Source organism: Terrapene carolina, unplaced genomic scaffold, assembly GCF_002925995.2.
Source record: "Terrapene carolina triunguis isolate 2854851 unplaced genomic scaffold, T_m_triunguis-2.0 Scaffold926, whole genome shotgun sequence".
Taxonomy (NCBI): Eukaryota; Metazoa; Chordata; order Testudines; family Emydidae; genus Terrapene; species Terrapene triunguis.
In genome coordinates this window covers 208,432-226,790 of record NW_020665277.1, presented here as the reverse complement: position 1 = coordinate 226,790, position 18,359 = coordinate 208,432, and the positions used below count along the sequence as shown (strand labels likewise).

The window sequence follows — 18,359 nt, the reverse complement described above, 5'->3', positions numbered from 1 at the left end:
AACACTGGGATAGCTACAGTGTTTGCATTTCCCTTTTCAGATCTCAAACTAATCCCACAGGCCTTTTGGCTCTGCCAGATCTTACTCATCACAATGGGATCAAAGATAACCCACCATCAAAGCCTTAGTCACACTTACTTCTTTCACAGACAGGGACAGGAGGATCCCATCTACCATCATCTTGGCACTGAGTCTCGGGGCTGCCGCTCAAGGTGTAACCAGGGTCGCATTCAAACACAACAATGTCTCTGGGTCTGTAGGCAGGCTGTACCCCATTTGTTCTTCCATTCTCCACTTCTGGGCTTATGCAAATTGCTGAAAGGGAAAGCATAACGAACCCTTTAGACTCTAACACACATGTGGGATGGAATGGGCAGTTTACCCACTGAGCCATTTCCTTTGACAAGTCTTTTACTTCACTTTCATAAGTATTTCTATGCGCTGACATCCTCTTGTCACCTGTGTCAGTTCTTTCAGCATGAACATTACCCAGCTGCACACACAGAACCATTCATCACTAGTACGAGTGGATGCAATGCCTGTGAAGTTAAAGGAGCTCCTCTTGCCAGCAGTGACTTTGGCCCGTGTCTCTCACTGGAAGTTTATTCCCCAGATGTGGAATTTGCTGAATTGGTGTCTTGTCTCAAAGTTTTTGTGGTCTCTTTTAAAATCCTTTTGTGTGTCTGACGTACCGAGTGAGGCAAAGGGAAGCAGCAAACAGAACAGAAACGCACCTTCACATTGAGGTTGGGGGTTGCTCCAAGCTCCAGACGCTGTACAGTGAAGTGATGCCTCCCCAAAAAACGGAGTAGTCATGATCAGAATGGTAATTTACAGACACCCACCACCCAGAAAAAAATATCAGGATCCCTTAAGCATCTCAAGTTGGGCAACCAAAAATCACTGGATAATTTAGGCTCACTATTCAGTGTGTTACATTGCAAGAGCTAACGGCCTATTGCTTTTCTGAATCTTTTACTCATTTGTAACAATCTCGTCCCCACCCCAGCATAGAAAAGAGCTTGACTGCAAGACCGGTGTCAGGGGGAAAACAAAAGTTAGTTCATGATCATTCAGTATGAGGAAACTAGAGGGTCGTATTCCACCTCCAAAGGAAGAGTGAAAAGTGAGTGTAGTTACTGAAAAGACTGCTCATAATTGATACAAATAGTGAAATTCAGCAGAGGAAGCAGAAGTACCCGCAAAAGCTGCGGTAAACCAAGAAGTTATTGAATATCATCTAAATCACTTCCAGTTCCCATTTCAAGATGGGACAGACATGAGGATCCTGAGCAGCGGAAGATAAAAGTGCTCTGCTTTCACCTTTAAGTTACAGAAATTCCCCTCAGCAGACCCATGGCTCTTGCGAACTTGGGTCACTTCTCGCAGCTGGTGCAGTTTGAGGAATCATAACCCCCCAAATGCATTGTGGGAAAGCACAAGGATTTCAATAAAACAGAAGGGACAAAGTTACTCACCTGGCATCCCCATTGCTCTCAGAGCCCTGCCAGCACTGCCCCCAACCTGGTTCATTTCTTATTCTTTGGGTATGTTCCTATCAATAGGGACCATCTACCTCTCCCTTCAAACCAGTCTGTAAAGTCTCTTGATTTGAGGTGAGCATCAGGCAGGACAGATCCAGACTGGGTTAGTGTTGGAGGTGCTCACAGATCAGACAAAAGGGAAACCTGTTTCTAGATGAATAATACGAACAAATCAGAGTTTTGACACTTGCCTGGCTCACAGATGGGCAAAGGTGGATCCCACGTGTCATCAGTTTGGCACTGACTCAGACTGTGACCCTTCATGGTGTAGCCGGGATCGCACTCAAAGGTAACACTGTCTTTATACCAATAGACATGTCTGTCACCAGATACTCTTCTTCCATTCTGGATTTGTGGGGCTGGGCATCTAACCTCTGAAAAAGAAACGCTTTAGCTGAAACAGGGCCAGAGAGGAAGAAAAAATGTCTGCAGCCTACGCAGCTCTCAAGCCTTTTTTAGGCTTTCAACATTTTCCATGTCACTTGTTGCACTAGCCTATATTACTCCTACTTGAAACTACAGATTGTTGTGGGAAATTTGGAGGGCCACCCTGGGAGAAGGAGATGGAGATACACTGGTCACAGCGTAGGTCCCTTCATAGCAACTTTACAAGTATTCTCTCCTCAAAGAGTGTCCTGTGTACAATCCCCCCTACATACGCCTATAATCTTGAGGGGCTCTTGTGGGTAAAGTACTGGCTCGGGACTTGGAGATCTGGTTTAAATTTTTGGCTGTGCCACTGACCAACTCCGTATATCACCCTGGATAACTAATCTCTCTGTGCCTCATTTCTCCCTCTCTAAAGTGGAGATCATAATTCTTCCCTCCCTCTTAATTAACATTTGTGAGGCAAGCAAATGGGAAATGTAACCACATGGACAGACAGCTATGACCTACTTAGGTAAGTACCTGGACGGACATTTGTAATTTACTTACTCTCACAAATGGGAACTTCACCACTCCATGCAACATGCATGCCAGAAATCTCACATCGTCTGTAAGGCTGTCCAATCAACCGGTGTCTGAAGTTAGGCAGAGGGGGTTATCAGTTGTTACCTATTCCTTTGGTGTTTGAGTTCTCTTGTGAAGCTCAGTTATTTGGGAAGCTCTTCTCCCCAGCCACAGCAGGTGGGGACCAACACCACCAACTACTGAGTGATGATCATAGGAGAAAAGGCTCCTTGCCAACTCAGAACTCCCCAGCCCCCTGTAGAATTAAACCATGGAACAGAATCCTATGTAGGCCCAATGAGCTGGCATTCTTTGAGCCAGGGGATCCAAATGTCTTTCCTGTGCCCTCAAGCCCTCCTCACCACATCAGCACAATCATTCCCCACCATGGAATCACAAGCCACAGGCAAACTAGTAACAGCATTTTCTCCCAGCACTTTCTGGCAGGTTGCTGCAGGAGGGGTATTATTATGCCTGATTGAGAGGGGTTTTGTTTTTCTCATGATGGATAAGTTTTTGAGGGAGTGTGCCAGGGAGACCCAGCTGGGGTCTGGCTAGCTTGAGATTCATAAACTAAGTCAATCATGACTGTTGTAACCCATGCAGGAGTAACTCCCCACCCCAGCAGAGAGGTCCAAATACAAAGACACTGTACAGCAAACCTCAGCTCAGCTGGCTCTGGAGTTCAGCAGGCAGCTGTTGTTACAGGCAGTGTCTGTGCAATGGGACTTTCTGCAGTCACAGGCTCTTCCCTTTCGCCCCCACATCTGACACGCTCTACAAGGGCACAAGCCAGCACTACAGCTGCAGACCTTTGTTTCTCAGACCCCGAAGCACAGTCCTAATCTTCAAATGGAGAGGGCGAGTGACTCCCTCTTCTGCCACCGTATCCCCAGCGCTCTCAATCGGGCACCGTCCCCAGCAGGGTTTCCCTTGGAGACACCTCATCAGTCTGGCAGGTGGGCAGTTAGTCGGTGAAAACCCTTCCACCCAACTCTGTATGGAAAGGCAGCCATTTCCAGTTATTCAGAAGAAGAACTGTTCCCCTGTCAAAGCAGGGGTAAAATCCAAGAGATTCCAAGGTTTGCCCTGGTCACTTGGATCCTACTCACAGGAGACATCTGTGCTCAGCCAGCACCTTCAGGCAGTACGGAAGAGTAAACTGCTTTCAGGAGTTGGGGGAATACGAGGATATCCATTTGTGCTCCACAGCTGCAAGCTAAGCACAAGTAGTCAGCTCAGGCAGTCTGAAACTTACCCTTCTTCACAAGTGAAGTTGACGGTTGACTCAAAGAGGACATCTGTTATAATAACTCTGCCGTTCTCCGGCTCTCCTGGATGACCACACGATTTCTCTGGTAGAGAACAAGGCTAGGATTAGGCTTCTCTCTTTCAATACTACAATTATTCCCAGGGATCTGTCCCTATTTAACACACTCCACAAAGAAGGCATTTAGAAGGCCCAGAATCGGCACAGCTAGAGAACTTGACTAGTTACTATTAACTATTTAAAGGCACATTAGTTGTATCCACGCTGCAAAATGTTATTGCCATTAAGACCTTTATCGAACAACGGAAACAAAATCCATGAAGATATTCACTTTTACAGAACTTGAGTGCTTCTGACCACCTTCGATTCTGAAGGCATGTAATAGTGGGTGGTATCTGCGGCTGTCTGCTGTATCCAGGCCGGCAAGTATAGTTTATAGTCTTCCCAACAGGAAAGGAAGACTGATTTTTATACTCGCTCTTCAGCTCAGCAAAGGTAAACCTCGTTGGGACACCACAGCCATCTAGTAAGAAAGAAAACACACATGAGAAAAAAGAACCATATCTACTGTACTGGTATGTACCACGTCAGCTGCAGGTAGATAAAACAACCGTGTTACAAAGAAACAACTGCGGATCCGCGCTTTATAAATATTCTTCTAGGTGTTACGCTAGGATTAAAGCCGAGGGAAAGAGAACCTTCAGACAAAGGTGCTAATACAACAAAATCCATAGCTGGAGACTGAATCTCAAATAACATACACACTGGGCCAAACTCACCGCTGACACAAGAACCTCTATTTCCTAATCAACTAAAACAACATATGCACCTGCACTGTTTACCTCTGGTCCTAATATCCATCCTTGGCCTGCCATACTCCCAGGATGCTCCCAGTTTTCAGTAGTACTGTCAGCGAAAGACTAAAGAATCACAATAGTTGCTTCTGGCCTTAAAGCATATGACTCTCTAGGTTCAGCAATACCCAACAGAATTAATATCCACATACAGCATCATCTATCAAAGGACCCAAGCCCTTCACAAACTTTGATACAACAGCCCATTGACTCAAGATACTTAAGTTATCTCTTACTCTCATTTAACGGCTGAGGCTATAGGACGAGCACACCTCACCGATGGCAGACGTGGGAACATAAATAACCACTCATCACACTGCCTCCACCATGAGCGCTGTCTTCTCATTGCATCTAGCAGTTTCTACACACCCAGAGTCGCATCCTGTGAGCTTTCAGACTGTTCTGATGAACGCATTCACTGCCACTTCCTTCGTTTACATTTTCAAATTCAATTGTCCCATAAGGATATATTGGCATTTGTAATAATAGCAAGTTTCTGGGTTCACATCGTTAGTTAAACCACTGCAACATCTATGTGTGGACATGCCCTAAGAGTCTGCGAGGGAGATTGTCTATAGAGTCATTTCTTTTGCAGAGCCTTTAACTTCATTTTCATTAGTATGTCTACACTATTCCATCTTCCTGCTGACACTTTTATAAACCCTTTCAACTGTAATCTTGTCCGGCAGTGCTCAGGGAGCCGTGCTCTCCGCCGGCATCAGTGCGCAAGTTCCACTGAAGTCAACTGAGCTTCTTGTGCCAGCAGTGATTATAGCCCTGTGTGTCGCCCTGGGGGATCTATTCCCAGCTGTGAATTTTGTTACATTAGCTGGTGTGTCTGAACATTCTTTCTCTCGCTTTAAAACCTGTTGAGTGACTGACACACCTACAGCCAAAGGGAAGAAGCCAACCGAAAATGCATTCACCTTCACATAGAGGAGAAGGGTGGCTCCAAGTTCCAGATGTGGTACAATAGATCGAAGCCTCTCCACGGAGGGCATAGCCGGGTTCACAGCTGTAATTCACATATGTTCCACTGGGGAAAGTTGCCAATGGCTTGGCATTGTGCTTCCCTTTGACAATGACCGTAGGTGGGGGACATGGCAACGCTAATGGGGGAGAGGGGAAGAATGCTGTTTAAGAAGAGCTTAAAATAGGCTGGTCTGCAGGAGGGGGGAAAGCCCAGGATGCATGTGTTATGTCAAACCCTCCATTGCACTGGTGATGCAACACATCCAAAAAAGATTAAATATCACCTACCTAGATCCCCCTTCACCCACAAACTCAGATTTTCCCAATCTGCTACTTTTCTGTACCTACAAATTTCCCTTGATTGCCTTAAGAATTCAAAATAGAATTTGTTGAGAGGGGGATGAGTTTTGTTGATTTGTGTTTCCATTCACACCTTTAGGGCGCTCAGTGAGACAGAGCATTGCCAGATCTCTGTCTGTCAGGAGAGTAGGGCAGGATGCAGGCGATCAGCTATCATAGTGACGAGCACAGTCAAGAGATAAGGGGGTGGGCGGATATTTGTATGTTCCCCATTCACAGCTGAAAAGTGACCCCAGGATGCAAAGGAAGTTTATTTTTTAGCCTCCAGGCACAACCCTACCAGATATTGATCATCTCAGCTACCCAGCAGTCAACTTAGATTCACACTTACCCTGTATGCAGACTGGAACAGGAGGATCCCAGGTTCTGTCATCTCGGCACTGAATCTGACGGCTGCCATTCAGAGCGTAGCCAGGATCACATTCAAACCTAACCGTGTCCCTGGGTCTATAGACAGGACCACGTCCAGCTACTTTTCTTCCATGCTGGATTTCTGGAGTGATGCAGACAACCTCTGAAATTGAAAAGGTGCAGAAGACATCAGCCTGCCCGGCAAGTGGGGCTGTTCAGTGGGCGCTTGGCACCTGTGCTGTGGACTGGCTGGGGAGAGTCGATGGTGTTGCTTTTAACCTCTAAAATGCAAACTCTTTAGTGCTAGCCTGCCTAAAACCACATCCCACGGGTATCATACTTGTCCTTTCGTGGTGAACAGAGGCCCCAGATGGTTCCTTCTCAGTGAGAGAGAGAGCAGGGCGGGCGGGAGAGCTCCCTGTGAGGGGCCCTCAGTTTGGTGCTTTGGTCTTAAACAGTACTGGCCTTTTGGCTTTTGGGGGACACATTTTCCACTTCACTCAGCGTGTAGCAAGGATGGGGATAGCGTGTCTGTCTGTGAGTGTGAGGGGAGCGTGGAGATTAGCTGCTAGTGTTTCTAATTTATGTTAAGGGTGCCCAGGGTATCAGACAGGTGCAGCTTTTTAATATTTCACTAATGTGGGGTGTGTGTGTGCATAGGAGTGCAGAGTTTGCATACAGTACATTTATTTTCAAAAGCATTTATTTCACTCTGTCTCTATTTAAATGGAGCTTTAATTCCCTGCTATTAAATTTGTTGCACTGGTGACCCTGTGTTTTGAGTTAAATCCTGTGGTAGGAGCTTCTTCCTCTTAGTTCTAGGTAACAGAACATAAACGCACCTTCACATCGAGGAGGGGGAGGGCTCCACGTTCCGGATGCCGTACAATAAATAGATGCCTGCCCAGTTAGGGAGTAGCCGGGCTCACAGCTGTAATTTACAGACATTCCACTGGTGAACACTGCCAAGTCCTGGCCACTGGGCTTCCCATTGGCGATGGCTGGAGGAGAGGGACACTGCAGCACTGCAGGGAGGGAAGAGAGTCTTCACTGAAGCAGAGCTCATACAGGCTGATCTCCAGAAGGGAAAAAATCCACGTGCTTGTGTTGAGTCGTGCCCAACGCAACAGTAGTGAGGCAAATACACATCGGGGGTAAAGTTACCGACCTCCATCCAGTCACATCCCACCAAATACCTATAAAGCACGATGACTCAGTCATGCTTCTTGTAACCCCCAGACTTTTTGCCAGCTGCCTTAGTAGGGGTGCAAGGGCTATTTCCACTGTATATTTTCTGTTTACATTGGAAATGCTGCTACTTTGGGACTATTTCTTGGTTGGTAGGGGCCATCCATAAATTCCCTTAACTTGGGAGGGGGGTTAAGTCGGCAAAGCTGACCAGGACTCAGTTCTTCAGGAATATTTTTGGAGAGTGGAAAAGCCCAGATACTATGGAGAGGAGCATGGGAAACACTGGGATAGCTACACAGATATTTGCATTTCCCTTTTCAGATCTGAAACTAATCCCACAGTCCTTTTGGACTCAATACTGAGCCCTGTCAGAACTTACTCATCACAATGGGATCAAAGATAACCCACCATCAAAGCCTTAGTCACACTCACTTCTTTCACAGACAGGGACAGGAGGATCCCATCTACCATCATTTTGGCACTGAGTCTCGGGGCTGCCGCTTAAGGTGTAACCAGGGTCACATTCAAACACAACGATGTCTCTGGGTCTGTAGGCAGGCTGTAGTACCCCATTTGTTCTGCCATTCTCCACTTCTGGGCTTATGCACGTCACTGAAAGGGAAAGCATAACAAACCCTTTAGGCTCTAACGCACGTGTGGGATGGAATGGACTGAGCCATTTCCTTTGATAAGTCTTTTACTGTACTTCAATTTCATAACTATTTATACACTCTGACGTCCTCTTGTCACCTGTGTCAATTCTTTCACTATGAACATTACCCAGCTGCACTCGCAGAATCATAATTCATGGTACGAGTGGATGCACAGCCACTGAAGTTAAAGGAGCTCCTCTTGCCAGCAGTGACTTTGGTCCACGTGTCTCACTGGAAGTTTAGTCCCCAGCTGTGGAATTTGCTGAATTGGTGTCTTGTCTCAAAGTTCTTGTGGTCTCAATTTAAATCCTCGTGTGTGTGTGTGTCTGACACACCGAGCGAGGCAAAGGGAAGCCGCAAACAGAACAGAAACGCACCTTCACATTGAGGGTGCAGGTTGCTCTAAGCTCCAGATGCTGTACAATGAAGTGATGCCTCCCGAAAAAGGGAGTGGTCAGGGGAGAGTTCTGCTCATTTGTGTTTCCAATCACACCGTTAGGACGCTCAGTGAAACAGAGCATTGCCAGATCTCTGTCTGTCAGGAGGGCAGGGCAGGATGCAGGGGATCAGCTAACACAGTGACGAGCACAGTCAAGAGATTAGGGGGTGGGCGGATATTTGTATGTTCCCCATTCACAGCTGAAAAGTGACCGCAGGATTCAAAGGACGTTTATTTTTTTGCCTCTAGAGGCACATCCCTACCAGATATTGATCATCTCAGTTACCCAGCAGTCAGCCTAGATTCACACTTACCCTGTATGCAGACTGGAACAGGAGGATCCCAGGTTCTATCATCTTGGCACTGAATCTGACGGCTGCCATTCAGGGTGTAGCCAGGATCACATTCAAACCTAACCGTATCCCTGGGTCTGTAGACAGGTCCATGTCCAGCTACTTTTCTTCCATGTTGGATTTCTGGGGCGATGCAGAGAACCTCTGAAATTGAAAAGGTGCAGGAGGCGTCAGAATGCACCAGTAAGCGGTGCTGTTCAGTGGGTGCTTGGCACCTGTGCTCTGGACTGGATGGGGAGAGTTTATGGTGTTGCTTTTAACCTCTATAATGCAGTGTCATAAACATTCAGCTAAGGGTAGCATAAACTCCCTCTTAACCCTGTAAAGGGTTAATTCCTCTTTTACCTGTAAAGGGTTAAGAAGCTCAGATAACCTGGTTGGCACCTGACTAAAAGGACCAATAAGGGGAGAAGATACTTTCAAATCTGTGGGGTAAGGTTTTTGTTTGTGTCTTTTGTTTTGTTCTCTCGGAGTCAGCAAAGGAACCAGGGCAGGGTAAATACATCTCCCTAAACCATATCTGGACTAAGCATCTAGTATTGCAGAAATAGTAAATAATAGCAAAGAAATGCATTAGATTATCTTTTGTTTTAGCTTGTGAATTTTCCCTGTGCTAAGAGGGAGGTTTATCCCTGTTTTTGTAACTTTAAAGTTTTGCCTAGAGGGGAAATCTTCTGTGTTTGGAATCTTTTTGTTACCCTGTAATGTTATCTTCCATCTTGATTTTACAGAGGTGATTCTTTTATCTTTTTTTTTAAATAAACTTCTTTTAAGAACCTGATTGTTTTTCAGTGTCCTAAAGACCCAGGGGGTTCGATCTGTGCTCAATTTGTAACCAAATTGTTAGGATATTATTCTCAAGCCTCCCCAGGAAAGGGGGTGTAGGCATTTGGGGGGATATTTTGGGGGGAGGTAGGGCTCCAAGTGGCCCTCCCTGAATGTTTATTTAAATCACTTGGTGGTGGCAGCGATCAAGGACAAGGTGGAACTTGTGCCTTGGGAAAGTTTTAACTTAAGTTGGTAAAAATAAGCTTAGGGGGTCTTTCATGTGGGTCCCCACATCTGTACCCCAGAGTTCACAGTGGGGAAGGAACCCTGACATGGGGATACATGTGGATGCAAAGCCACTGAAGTTAAAGGAGCTCTTCTCGCCAGCAGTGACTTTGGCCTGTGTGTTTGACTGGAGGTTTAGTCCATAGCTGTGAAATTTGCTGAATTGGTGGCTGTCTCAAAGTTCTCACGGTCTCAATTTAAATCCTCGTGTGTGTCTGACTCACCAAGCGAGGCAAAGGGAAGCCACAAACAGAACAGAAACGCATCTTCACATTGAGGGAGGAGGCAGTTTCAAGCTCCAGATAATGTACGGTGAAGTCATGCCTCCCCAAAAAGGGAGGAGCCAGAATCACAATGGTAATTTACAGACACTCATCACTCAGAAAAAAATATCAGGCTCCTTTAAAGCATCTCAAGTTGGGCAACCAAAAATCACTGGACAATTTAGGCTCACTATTCAGTGTGTTACATTGAAGTCCTAACCGCCTATTGCTTTTCTGAATCTTTTACTGATTTGTAACAATCTCAACCCCACCCCATTATAGAAAAGAGCTTGACTGAAAGACCAGTGTGATGGGGGAAAACAAAAAATGGTTCCATGATTATTCCACATACAGGAACTAGAGGGTCGTATTCCACATGCAAAGGAAGAGTGAAAAGCCTGTGTAGTTACTGGAAGGACTGCTCATAATTGATATGAATTTCAAGTTAATTGTTGAATTCAGCTGCGGAAGCAGAAGTACCTGCAAAAGCTGCAGTGGACCAAGAAGTTACTGAATATCATCTTCTAAATCACTTCCAGTTCCCATTTCAAGATGGGACAGACACGAGGATCCTGAGCAGAGGAAGATAAAAGTGCTCTGCTTTTAGCTTTAAGTAGAGGTAAGAAATTCCCCTCAGGCAGACCCATGGCTCTTGCCAACTTGGGTCACTTCTGACAGCTGGTGCAGTTTGAGGAATCCTGACCCCCAACACATTGTGGGACAGCACAAGGATTGCAGCACACAGAAGGGACAAAGTTACTCACCTGGCATCCCCACTGCTCTCAGAGCCCTGCCAGCACTGGCCCCAACCTGGTTCATTTCTTATTCTCTAGGTCTGTTACTATGTATTGGGACCGTCCACCTCTCCCCTCAAACCAATCTGTGAAGTCTCTTGATTTGAGGTGAGCAGCGGGCAGGACAGATCCAGACTGGATTAGCCAAAGCATGAGCCCCAGTGCCCTGGGCGGGGGAGCAAAAGCTCAAGAGCTTCAGCTCCAGGTAGGGGGCCTGTGATCTGAGCCCAGCCACCCAGGGCTGAAGCCCTCGGGCTTCGGCCCCGGGCGGTGGGACTCAGGATTTGGCTTCACCTCCAGGCAGAGGGTCTCAGACTTCAGCTTCGATCTCAGTTACTCAGGAAACAGACTTGATTCACACTTACCCTGTGCGCAGGTTGGAACAGGAGGATCCCAGGTTCCTTCATCTCGGCACTGAATCTGAAGGCTGCCATTCAGGGTGTAGCCAGGATCACATTCAAACGCAACTGTATCCCTGGGTCGATAGACAGGTCCATGTCCAGCAACTTTTCTTCCATTCTGGATTTCTGGGGCGATGCAGAGAACCTCTGAAACTGAAAAGGTGCAGAAGGAGTCAGCATGCACTGTCAAGCTGTGCTGTTCAGTGGGCGCTTGGCACCTGTGCTGTGGACTGGTGGGAGAGTTTATGGTGTTGATTTTGACCTCTAAAATGCAAACACTTTAGTGCTAGCCTGCCTAAAACCACATCCCACGGGTACCATACTGCTCCTCTCTTGGTGAATAGAGGCCCCAGATGGTTCCCTCTCAGTGACAGTGAGAGCAGGGCTGGCGGGAGAGCTCCCTGTGAGGGGCTCTCAGATTGGCCCCTTGTTTTAAACAGTACTGGCCTGTTGGCCTTCGGGGACACACTTTACTCTTCACTCAGTGTGCAGCAAGGGTGGGCATAGCGTGTCTGTGAGTGTGAGGGGAGTGTGGAGATTAGTTGCTAGTGTTTCTAATTTATGTTAAGGGTGCCCAGGGTATCAGTCAGGGTTTCAGTCTAATGTGGTGTGTATGTGTGCATAGGAGTTCAGAGTTTGCATACAGCACATTTATTTTCAAAAGCATTTATTTCACCCTGTCTCTAATTAAATGGAGCTTTAATTCCCTGCTATTATATTTGTTGCACTGGTGACCTTATCTTCTGAGTAAAATCCTGCGGTAGGAGCTTCTTCCTCTTAGTTCTAGATAACAGAACATAAACGCACCTTCACACTGAGGAGGGGGAGGGCTCCACGTTCCGGATGCCGTACAATAAATAGATGCCTGCCCAGTTAGGGAGTAGCCGGGCTCACAGCTGTAATTTAAGGACATTCCACTCGTGAACACTGCCAAGTCCTGGCCACTGGGCTTCCCGTTGGCGATGGCTGGAGGAGAGGGACACTGCAGCACTGCAGGGAGGGAAGAGTGTCTTAACTGAAGCAGAGCTCATACAGGCTGATCTCCAGAAGGGAAAAGATCCACATGCTTGTGTTGAGTCGTGCCCAACGCAACAGCAGTGAGGCAAATACACATTAGGGGTAAAGTTACCGACCTCCATCCAGTCACATCCCACCAAATACCTATAAAGCACGATGACTCAGTCATGCTTCTTGTAACCCTCAGACGTTTTCCCAACCACCTTAGTAGGGGTACAAGGGCTATTTCCACTGTATATTTTGTGTTTACATTGGAAATGCTGCCACTTTGGGACTATTTCTTGGTTGGTAGGGGCCATCCGTAAGTTCCCTTAACTTGGGAGAGGGGTTAAGTCGGCAAAGCTGACCAGGACTCAGTTCTTCTTGGATCTTTTGGAGTGGAAAAGCCCAGATACTATGGAGAGGAGCACGGGAAGCACTGGGATAGCTACACAGATATTTGCATTTCCCTTTTCAGATCCGAAACTAATCCCACAGTCCTTTTGGCCTCCATGCTCAACCCTCCCAGATCTTACTCATCACAATGGGATCAAAGAGAACCCACCATCAAAGCCTTAGTCACACTTACTTCTTTCGCAGACAGGGACAGAAGGATCCCATCTACCATCATCCTGGCACTGAGTCTCTGGGCTGCCGCTCAAGGTGTAACCAGGGTCACATTCAAACACAACGATGTCTCTGGGTCTGTAGGCAGGCTGTATCCCATTTGTTCTTCCATTCTCCACTTGTGGGCTTATGCACGTCACTGAAAGGGAAAGCATAACAAACCCTTTAGGCTCTAACGCACGTGTGGGGTGGAATGGACTGAGCCATTTCCTTTGATAAGTCTTTTACTGTACTTCAATTTCATAACTATTTATACACTCTGATGTCCTCTTGTCACCTGTGTCAATTCTTTCACCATGAACATTACCCAGCTGCACTCGCAGAATCATAATTCATGGTACGAGTGGATGCACAGCCACTGAAGTTAAAGGAGCTCCTCTTGCCAGCAGTGACTTTGGCCCATGTGTCTCACTGGAAGTTTAGTCCCCAGCTGTGGAATTTGCTGAATTGGTGTCTTGTCTCAAAGTTCTTGTGGTCTCAATTTAAATCCTCGTGTGTGTGTGTCTGACACACTGAGCGAGGTAAAGGGAAGCCGCAAACAGAACAGAAACGCACCTTCACATTGAGGGTGCAGGTTGCTCTAAGCTCCAGATGCTGTACAATGAAGTGATGCCTCCCGAAAAAGGGAGTAGTCGGGGGAGAGTTCTGCTGATTTGTGTTTCCAATTACACCTTTAGGACGCTCAGTGAGACAGACCATTGCCAGATCTCTGTCTGTCAGGAGGGCAGGGCAGGATGCAGGCGATCAGCTATCACAGTGACGAGCACAGTCAAGAGATTAGGGGTGGGCGGATATTTGTATGTTCCCCATTCACAGCTGAAAAGTGACCCCAGGATTCAAAGGACGTTTATTTTTTTTGCCTCCAGGCACAACCCTACCAGATGTTGATTATCTCAGTTACTCAGGAGTCAACCTAGATTCACACTTACCCTGTATGCAGGCTGGAAGAGGAGGATCCCAGGTTCCTTCATCTCGGCACTGAATCTGATTGCTGCCATTCAGGGTATAGCCAGGATCACATTCAAACCTAACCGTGTCCCTGGGTCTATAGACAGGTCCACGTCCAGCTACTTTTCTTCCATTCTCGATTTCTGGGGTGATGCAGAGAACCTCTGAAATTGAAAAGGTGCAGAAGGAGTCAGCATGCACCGGCAAGGGATGCTGTTCAGTGGGCACTTGGCACCTGTACTCTGCACTGGCTCCCTACCAGTTTCTGGGGCAGGGGTGAAAGTAACTTACAGGACTTATCGGTACTGTCGGAGTCCTGACGGGGGCGTAGCCTCATCCAGAAGAGGTGTGGCCTCAACTGGAAGAGGCTGGAACTCTCAAGATTTAAAGGCCCTGGGGCACCGGCTGTGGCTGGGAGCCCCAGGGCCTTTAAATCAGCCTGGGGCTCCCAGCTGTAGAGGTGGCTGGGAGCCCTTGGAGCTCAGGGGCAAATTAAAGGGCCTGGGGCTCCGGCTGCCGCGGAGCTCCGGGCCCTTTAAATCCCCATCACAGCTCCGGCGGCTGGAGCTGCGGGAGGGATTTAAAGGGCTCTGGGCTCCCCGGAGCGGTGGGAGCTCCGGGGCCTTTAAATTCTGGCCCCAGCCCAGCCGCCGGAGCTGCGGGGGGGATTTAAAGGGCTTGGGGCTCCCCGCAGGTGGGGGAGCTCCGGGCCTTTTGAATCCCCACCCAAGCCTGGCTGCCGTGGATTTAAAGGACCCGGAGCTTCCGCCACTGCGGGGAGCCCCGAGCCTTGCCGGGCTGCCAGGGCCACCCGGGGGGGGGGGGGGGGCAAGTGGAACAATTTGTCCCAGGCCCCGGGCCCCAGAGGGGCCCCCCACGAGAATATAGTTCCCTCTCAGTGAGAAAGAGAGCAGAGCTGGTGGGAGAGCTCCCTGTGAGGGGCCCTGAGTTTGGCGCCTTGGTCTTAAACAGTATTGGCCTGTTGGCCTTTGGTAGACACACTTTCCTCTTCACTCAGCGTGTAGCAAGGGTGGGGACAGCGTGTCTGTCTGTGAGTGTGAGGGGAGTGTGGAGATTAGCTGCTAGTGTTTCTAATTTATGTTAAGGGTACCCAGGGTATCAGACAGGTGCAGCTTTTTAATATTTCACTAATGTGGGGTGTGTGTGTGCATAGGAGTGCAGAGTTTGCATACAGCACATTTATTTTCAAAAGCATTTATTTCACCCGGTCTCTAGTTAAAAGGAGCATTAATTCCCTGCTGTTAAATTTGTTGAACCAGTGACATTGTCTTTTGAGTTAAATTCTGTGGTAGGAGTTTCTTCCTCTTAGTTCCAGGTAACAGAACATAAACGCACCCTCACACCGAGGAGGGGGAGGGCTCCATGTTCCGGATGCCGTACAATAAATAGATGCCTGCCCAGTTAGGGAGTAGCTGGGCTCACAGCTGTAATTTACAGACGTTCCAGTGGTGAACAGTGCCGAGGCCTGGACGCTGGGCTTCCCGTTGGCGATGGCTGGAGGAGAGGGACACTGCAGCACTGCAGGGAGGGAAGAGAGTCTTCACTGAAGCAGAGCTCATACAGGCTGATCTCCAGAAGGGAAAAGATCCACATGCTTGTGTTGAGTCGTGCCCAATGCAACAGCAGTGAGGCAAATACACATCAGGGGTAAAGTTACCGACCTCCATCCATTCAAATCCCCCCAAACACCTATAAAGCACGATGACTCAGTCATGCTTCTTGTAACCCTCAGACGTTTTCCCAGCCACCTTAGTAAGGGTCCAAGGGCTATTTCCACTGTATATTTTGTGTTTACATTGGAAATGCTGCCACTTTGGGACCATTTCTTGGTTGGTAGGGGCCCATCCATACGTTCCCTTAACTTGGGAGGGGGTTAAGTCGGCAAAGCTGACCAGGACTCAGTTCTTCAGGGATCTTTTTGGAGAGTGGAAAAGCCCATATACTATGGAGAGGAGCACGGGAAACACTGGATAGCTATACAGATATTTGCATTTCCCTTTTCAGATCTCAAACTAATCCCACAGTCCTTTAGGCCTCCATATTCAGCCCTGCCAGATCTTACTCAACGCAATGGGATCAAAGATAACCCACCATCAAAGCCTTAGCCCTGGTCTACACTACGAGTTTAGGTCGAATTTAGCAGCGTTACATCAATTTAACCCTGCACCTATCCACACGACGAAGCCGTTCTTTTCGACTTAAAGGGCTCTTAAAACCGATTTCTGTACTCCTCCCCTGACGAAGGGATTAGCGCTGAAATCGACATCGCCGGGTCGAATTTGGGGTAGTGTGGATGCAATTCGAAGGTATTGGCCTCCAGGAGCTATCCCAGAATGCTCCATTGTGACCGCTCTGGACAGCACTTTGAACTCAGATGCACTAGCCAGGTACACAAGAAAAGCCCCGGGAACTTTTGAATTTCATTTCCTGTTTGGCCAGCGTGGCGAACTCAGCAGCACAGGTGACATGCATTCCCCCCAGAATGTGTCTACGTTCCCCCTATCATCTCCGTCCCTGAGGTTATCGCAGATTAGAAGGCGAAAAAAACGCACTCGCGATGACATGTTTTCTGAGCTCATGCAGTCCTCCCGCACTGATAGGGCACAGCGTAATGCATGGAGGCATTCAGGGGCAGAGGCCAGGAAAGAATTGCTGTGTTTGCTTAACGGCAAAAGTATCATGCCTCGCTAGCGATCCTACCCAAGCCACGTCACTGTGTCAGCCTTGAGCTGGGGCATGACCGCTTTGTGAGCAGGAAGGCCATAGATATAGACATTGCATTAGGTAGCTTCTGTAGCTAGAGAAAACATCCCTCTGCATTCGGCAAAGTCTGTGGCAAAAAAAGAGACGCCCCGTAGTGTAGCGGTTATCACATTCACCTAACACATGAAAGCCCTGTAGTGTAGTGGTGATCACATTCACCTAACACATGACATGTCACCGGTTTGAAACCCGGCAGAAACAGGTCACTGTTCCTTTTTCTGACTCCTCTCCTGCATTTTTAGTCTTAGAACAGACCGCGCTGTGAAATTTTACTTTGAATTATATCAATTATGAATTAAATAATATGGAAGCTCTCTCTCAGTTATAGTCCCAGGTTCTTTACCCTTTCAGCTGCTCTGATAAATTAACATTTTTGTTAGGGGCGGCGGAAAATTTTCATGAAGACTTTTATAGGGTAAAAAAGGACTCTGAAATAATCTCAACGTGGCCCATAGAGTGCAATCCTTCGTTCTGGATTTGTCAGTCCACAAGTTGAACTGCTCCTTACTACTGTCCAGGCTTCATGAGCCATGGGAGCAAGGGGCAGGCTGGAGTAGGTGTGACCGCGCGGTGCTGCCGGCTGGGAGAGCAGCCTGAGGCAGAAGCCTCCAGCTCGCACGATATTCCAGGCAGGACTGAATCTCCATGAGACGAAACTTAAAGAAGAGAAGGACCTGGAGTCTCTCCCATTCGGCGCTCTAAGAGGAGGATAGCCATGTCTGTCCAGGCACCCCGGATCGACCTCACTGAGGTCTGCCGGCTGAGCGGGACCCCAGCTGGCAGGAGCCATGGACGGAGCCCCAGATCGGCAGCGGGCTGAGCCGCTCACCCCGCTGCTGATCTGGGGCTCCGTCCGCCGACCCGTTCAGCCCACTGCCTGCCTGGGGTTCTGATCATCCAGGCAGGCAGTGGGCTGAGCGGGTCCGGTGGACGGGACCCCAGAAAAAAGCCACGAAATGATTGTCTGCCGTTGCTTTCACGGGGGAGAGGGAGCTGACGACATGTACCCAGAACCATCCGCGACAAAGTTTTTGCCCCATCAGGCACTGGGAGCTCAACCCAGAATTCCAATGGGTGGAGGAGACCGCAGGAACTGTGGGATAGCTACCCACAGTGCAACGCTCCGAAAGTCAATGCTAGCCTCGGTACTGTGGACGCACTCTGCCGAGTTAATGGTCTTAATGGTCTTAAGTGGGGACACAAACAATCGACTGTATAAAATCGATTCATAAAAAATCGACTTCTATAAATTCGACCTAATTTCGTAGTGTAGACATACCCTTAGTCACACTTACTTCTTTCACAGACAGGGACAGGAGGATCCCATCTACCATCATCTTGGCACTGAGTCTCTGAGCTGCCGCTCAAGGTGTAACCAGGGTCGCATTCAAACACAACGATGTCTCTGGGTCTGTAGGCAGGCTGTACTCCATTTGTTCTTCCATTCTTCACTTCTGGGCTTATGCACGTGGCTGAAAGGGAAAGCATAACAAACTCTTTAGACTCCTACGCACGTGTGGGATGGAATGGACTGAGCCATTTCCTTTGATAAGTC

The 18,359-nt window shown here is 48.1% G+C and overlaps 1 protein-coding gene across 1 annotated transcript in view; it reads right to left on the bottom strand.

The window, feature by feature from the left end:
- Positions 1–1,694: 1,694 nt before the first annotated feature.
- The window catches only part of LOC113408162 (complement receptor type 2), a 128,072-nt gene continuing 111,407 nt past the window's right edge, over positions 1,695–18,359 (bottom strand). Inside the window, exons 8-22 of the mRNA XM_029913822.1 lie at positions 18,094–18,154; positions 15,377–15,559; positions 14,002–14,184; positions 13,035–13,211; positions 12,257–12,439; positions 11,414–11,602; positions 8,900–9,082; positions 7,926–8,105; positions 7,145–7,327; positions 6,283–6,465; positions 5,546–5,728; positions 4,097–4,288; positions 3,754–3,850; positions 2,481–2,566; positions 1,695–1,918 (exon numbers count right to left, since the gene is read on the bottom strand). Of these exons, the coding sequence (XP_029769682.1) occupies positions 1,695–1,918; positions 2,481–2,566; positions 3,754–3,850; positions 4,097–4,288; positions 5,546–5,728; positions 6,283–6,465; positions 7,145–7,327; positions 7,926–8,105; positions 8,900–9,082; positions 11,414–11,602; positions 12,257–12,439; positions 13,035–13,211; positions 14,002–14,184; positions 15,377–15,559; positions 18,094–18,154 (2,487 nt within the window). The remainder of the gene's footprint in view (positions 1,919–2,480; positions 2,567–3,753; positions 3,851–4,096; positions 4,289–5,545; positions 5,729–6,282; positions 6,466–7,144; positions 7,328–7,925; positions 8,106–8,899; positions 9,083–11,413; positions 11,603–12,256; positions 12,440–13,034; positions 13,212–14,001; positions 14,185–15,376; positions 15,560–18,093; positions 18,155–18,359) is intronic.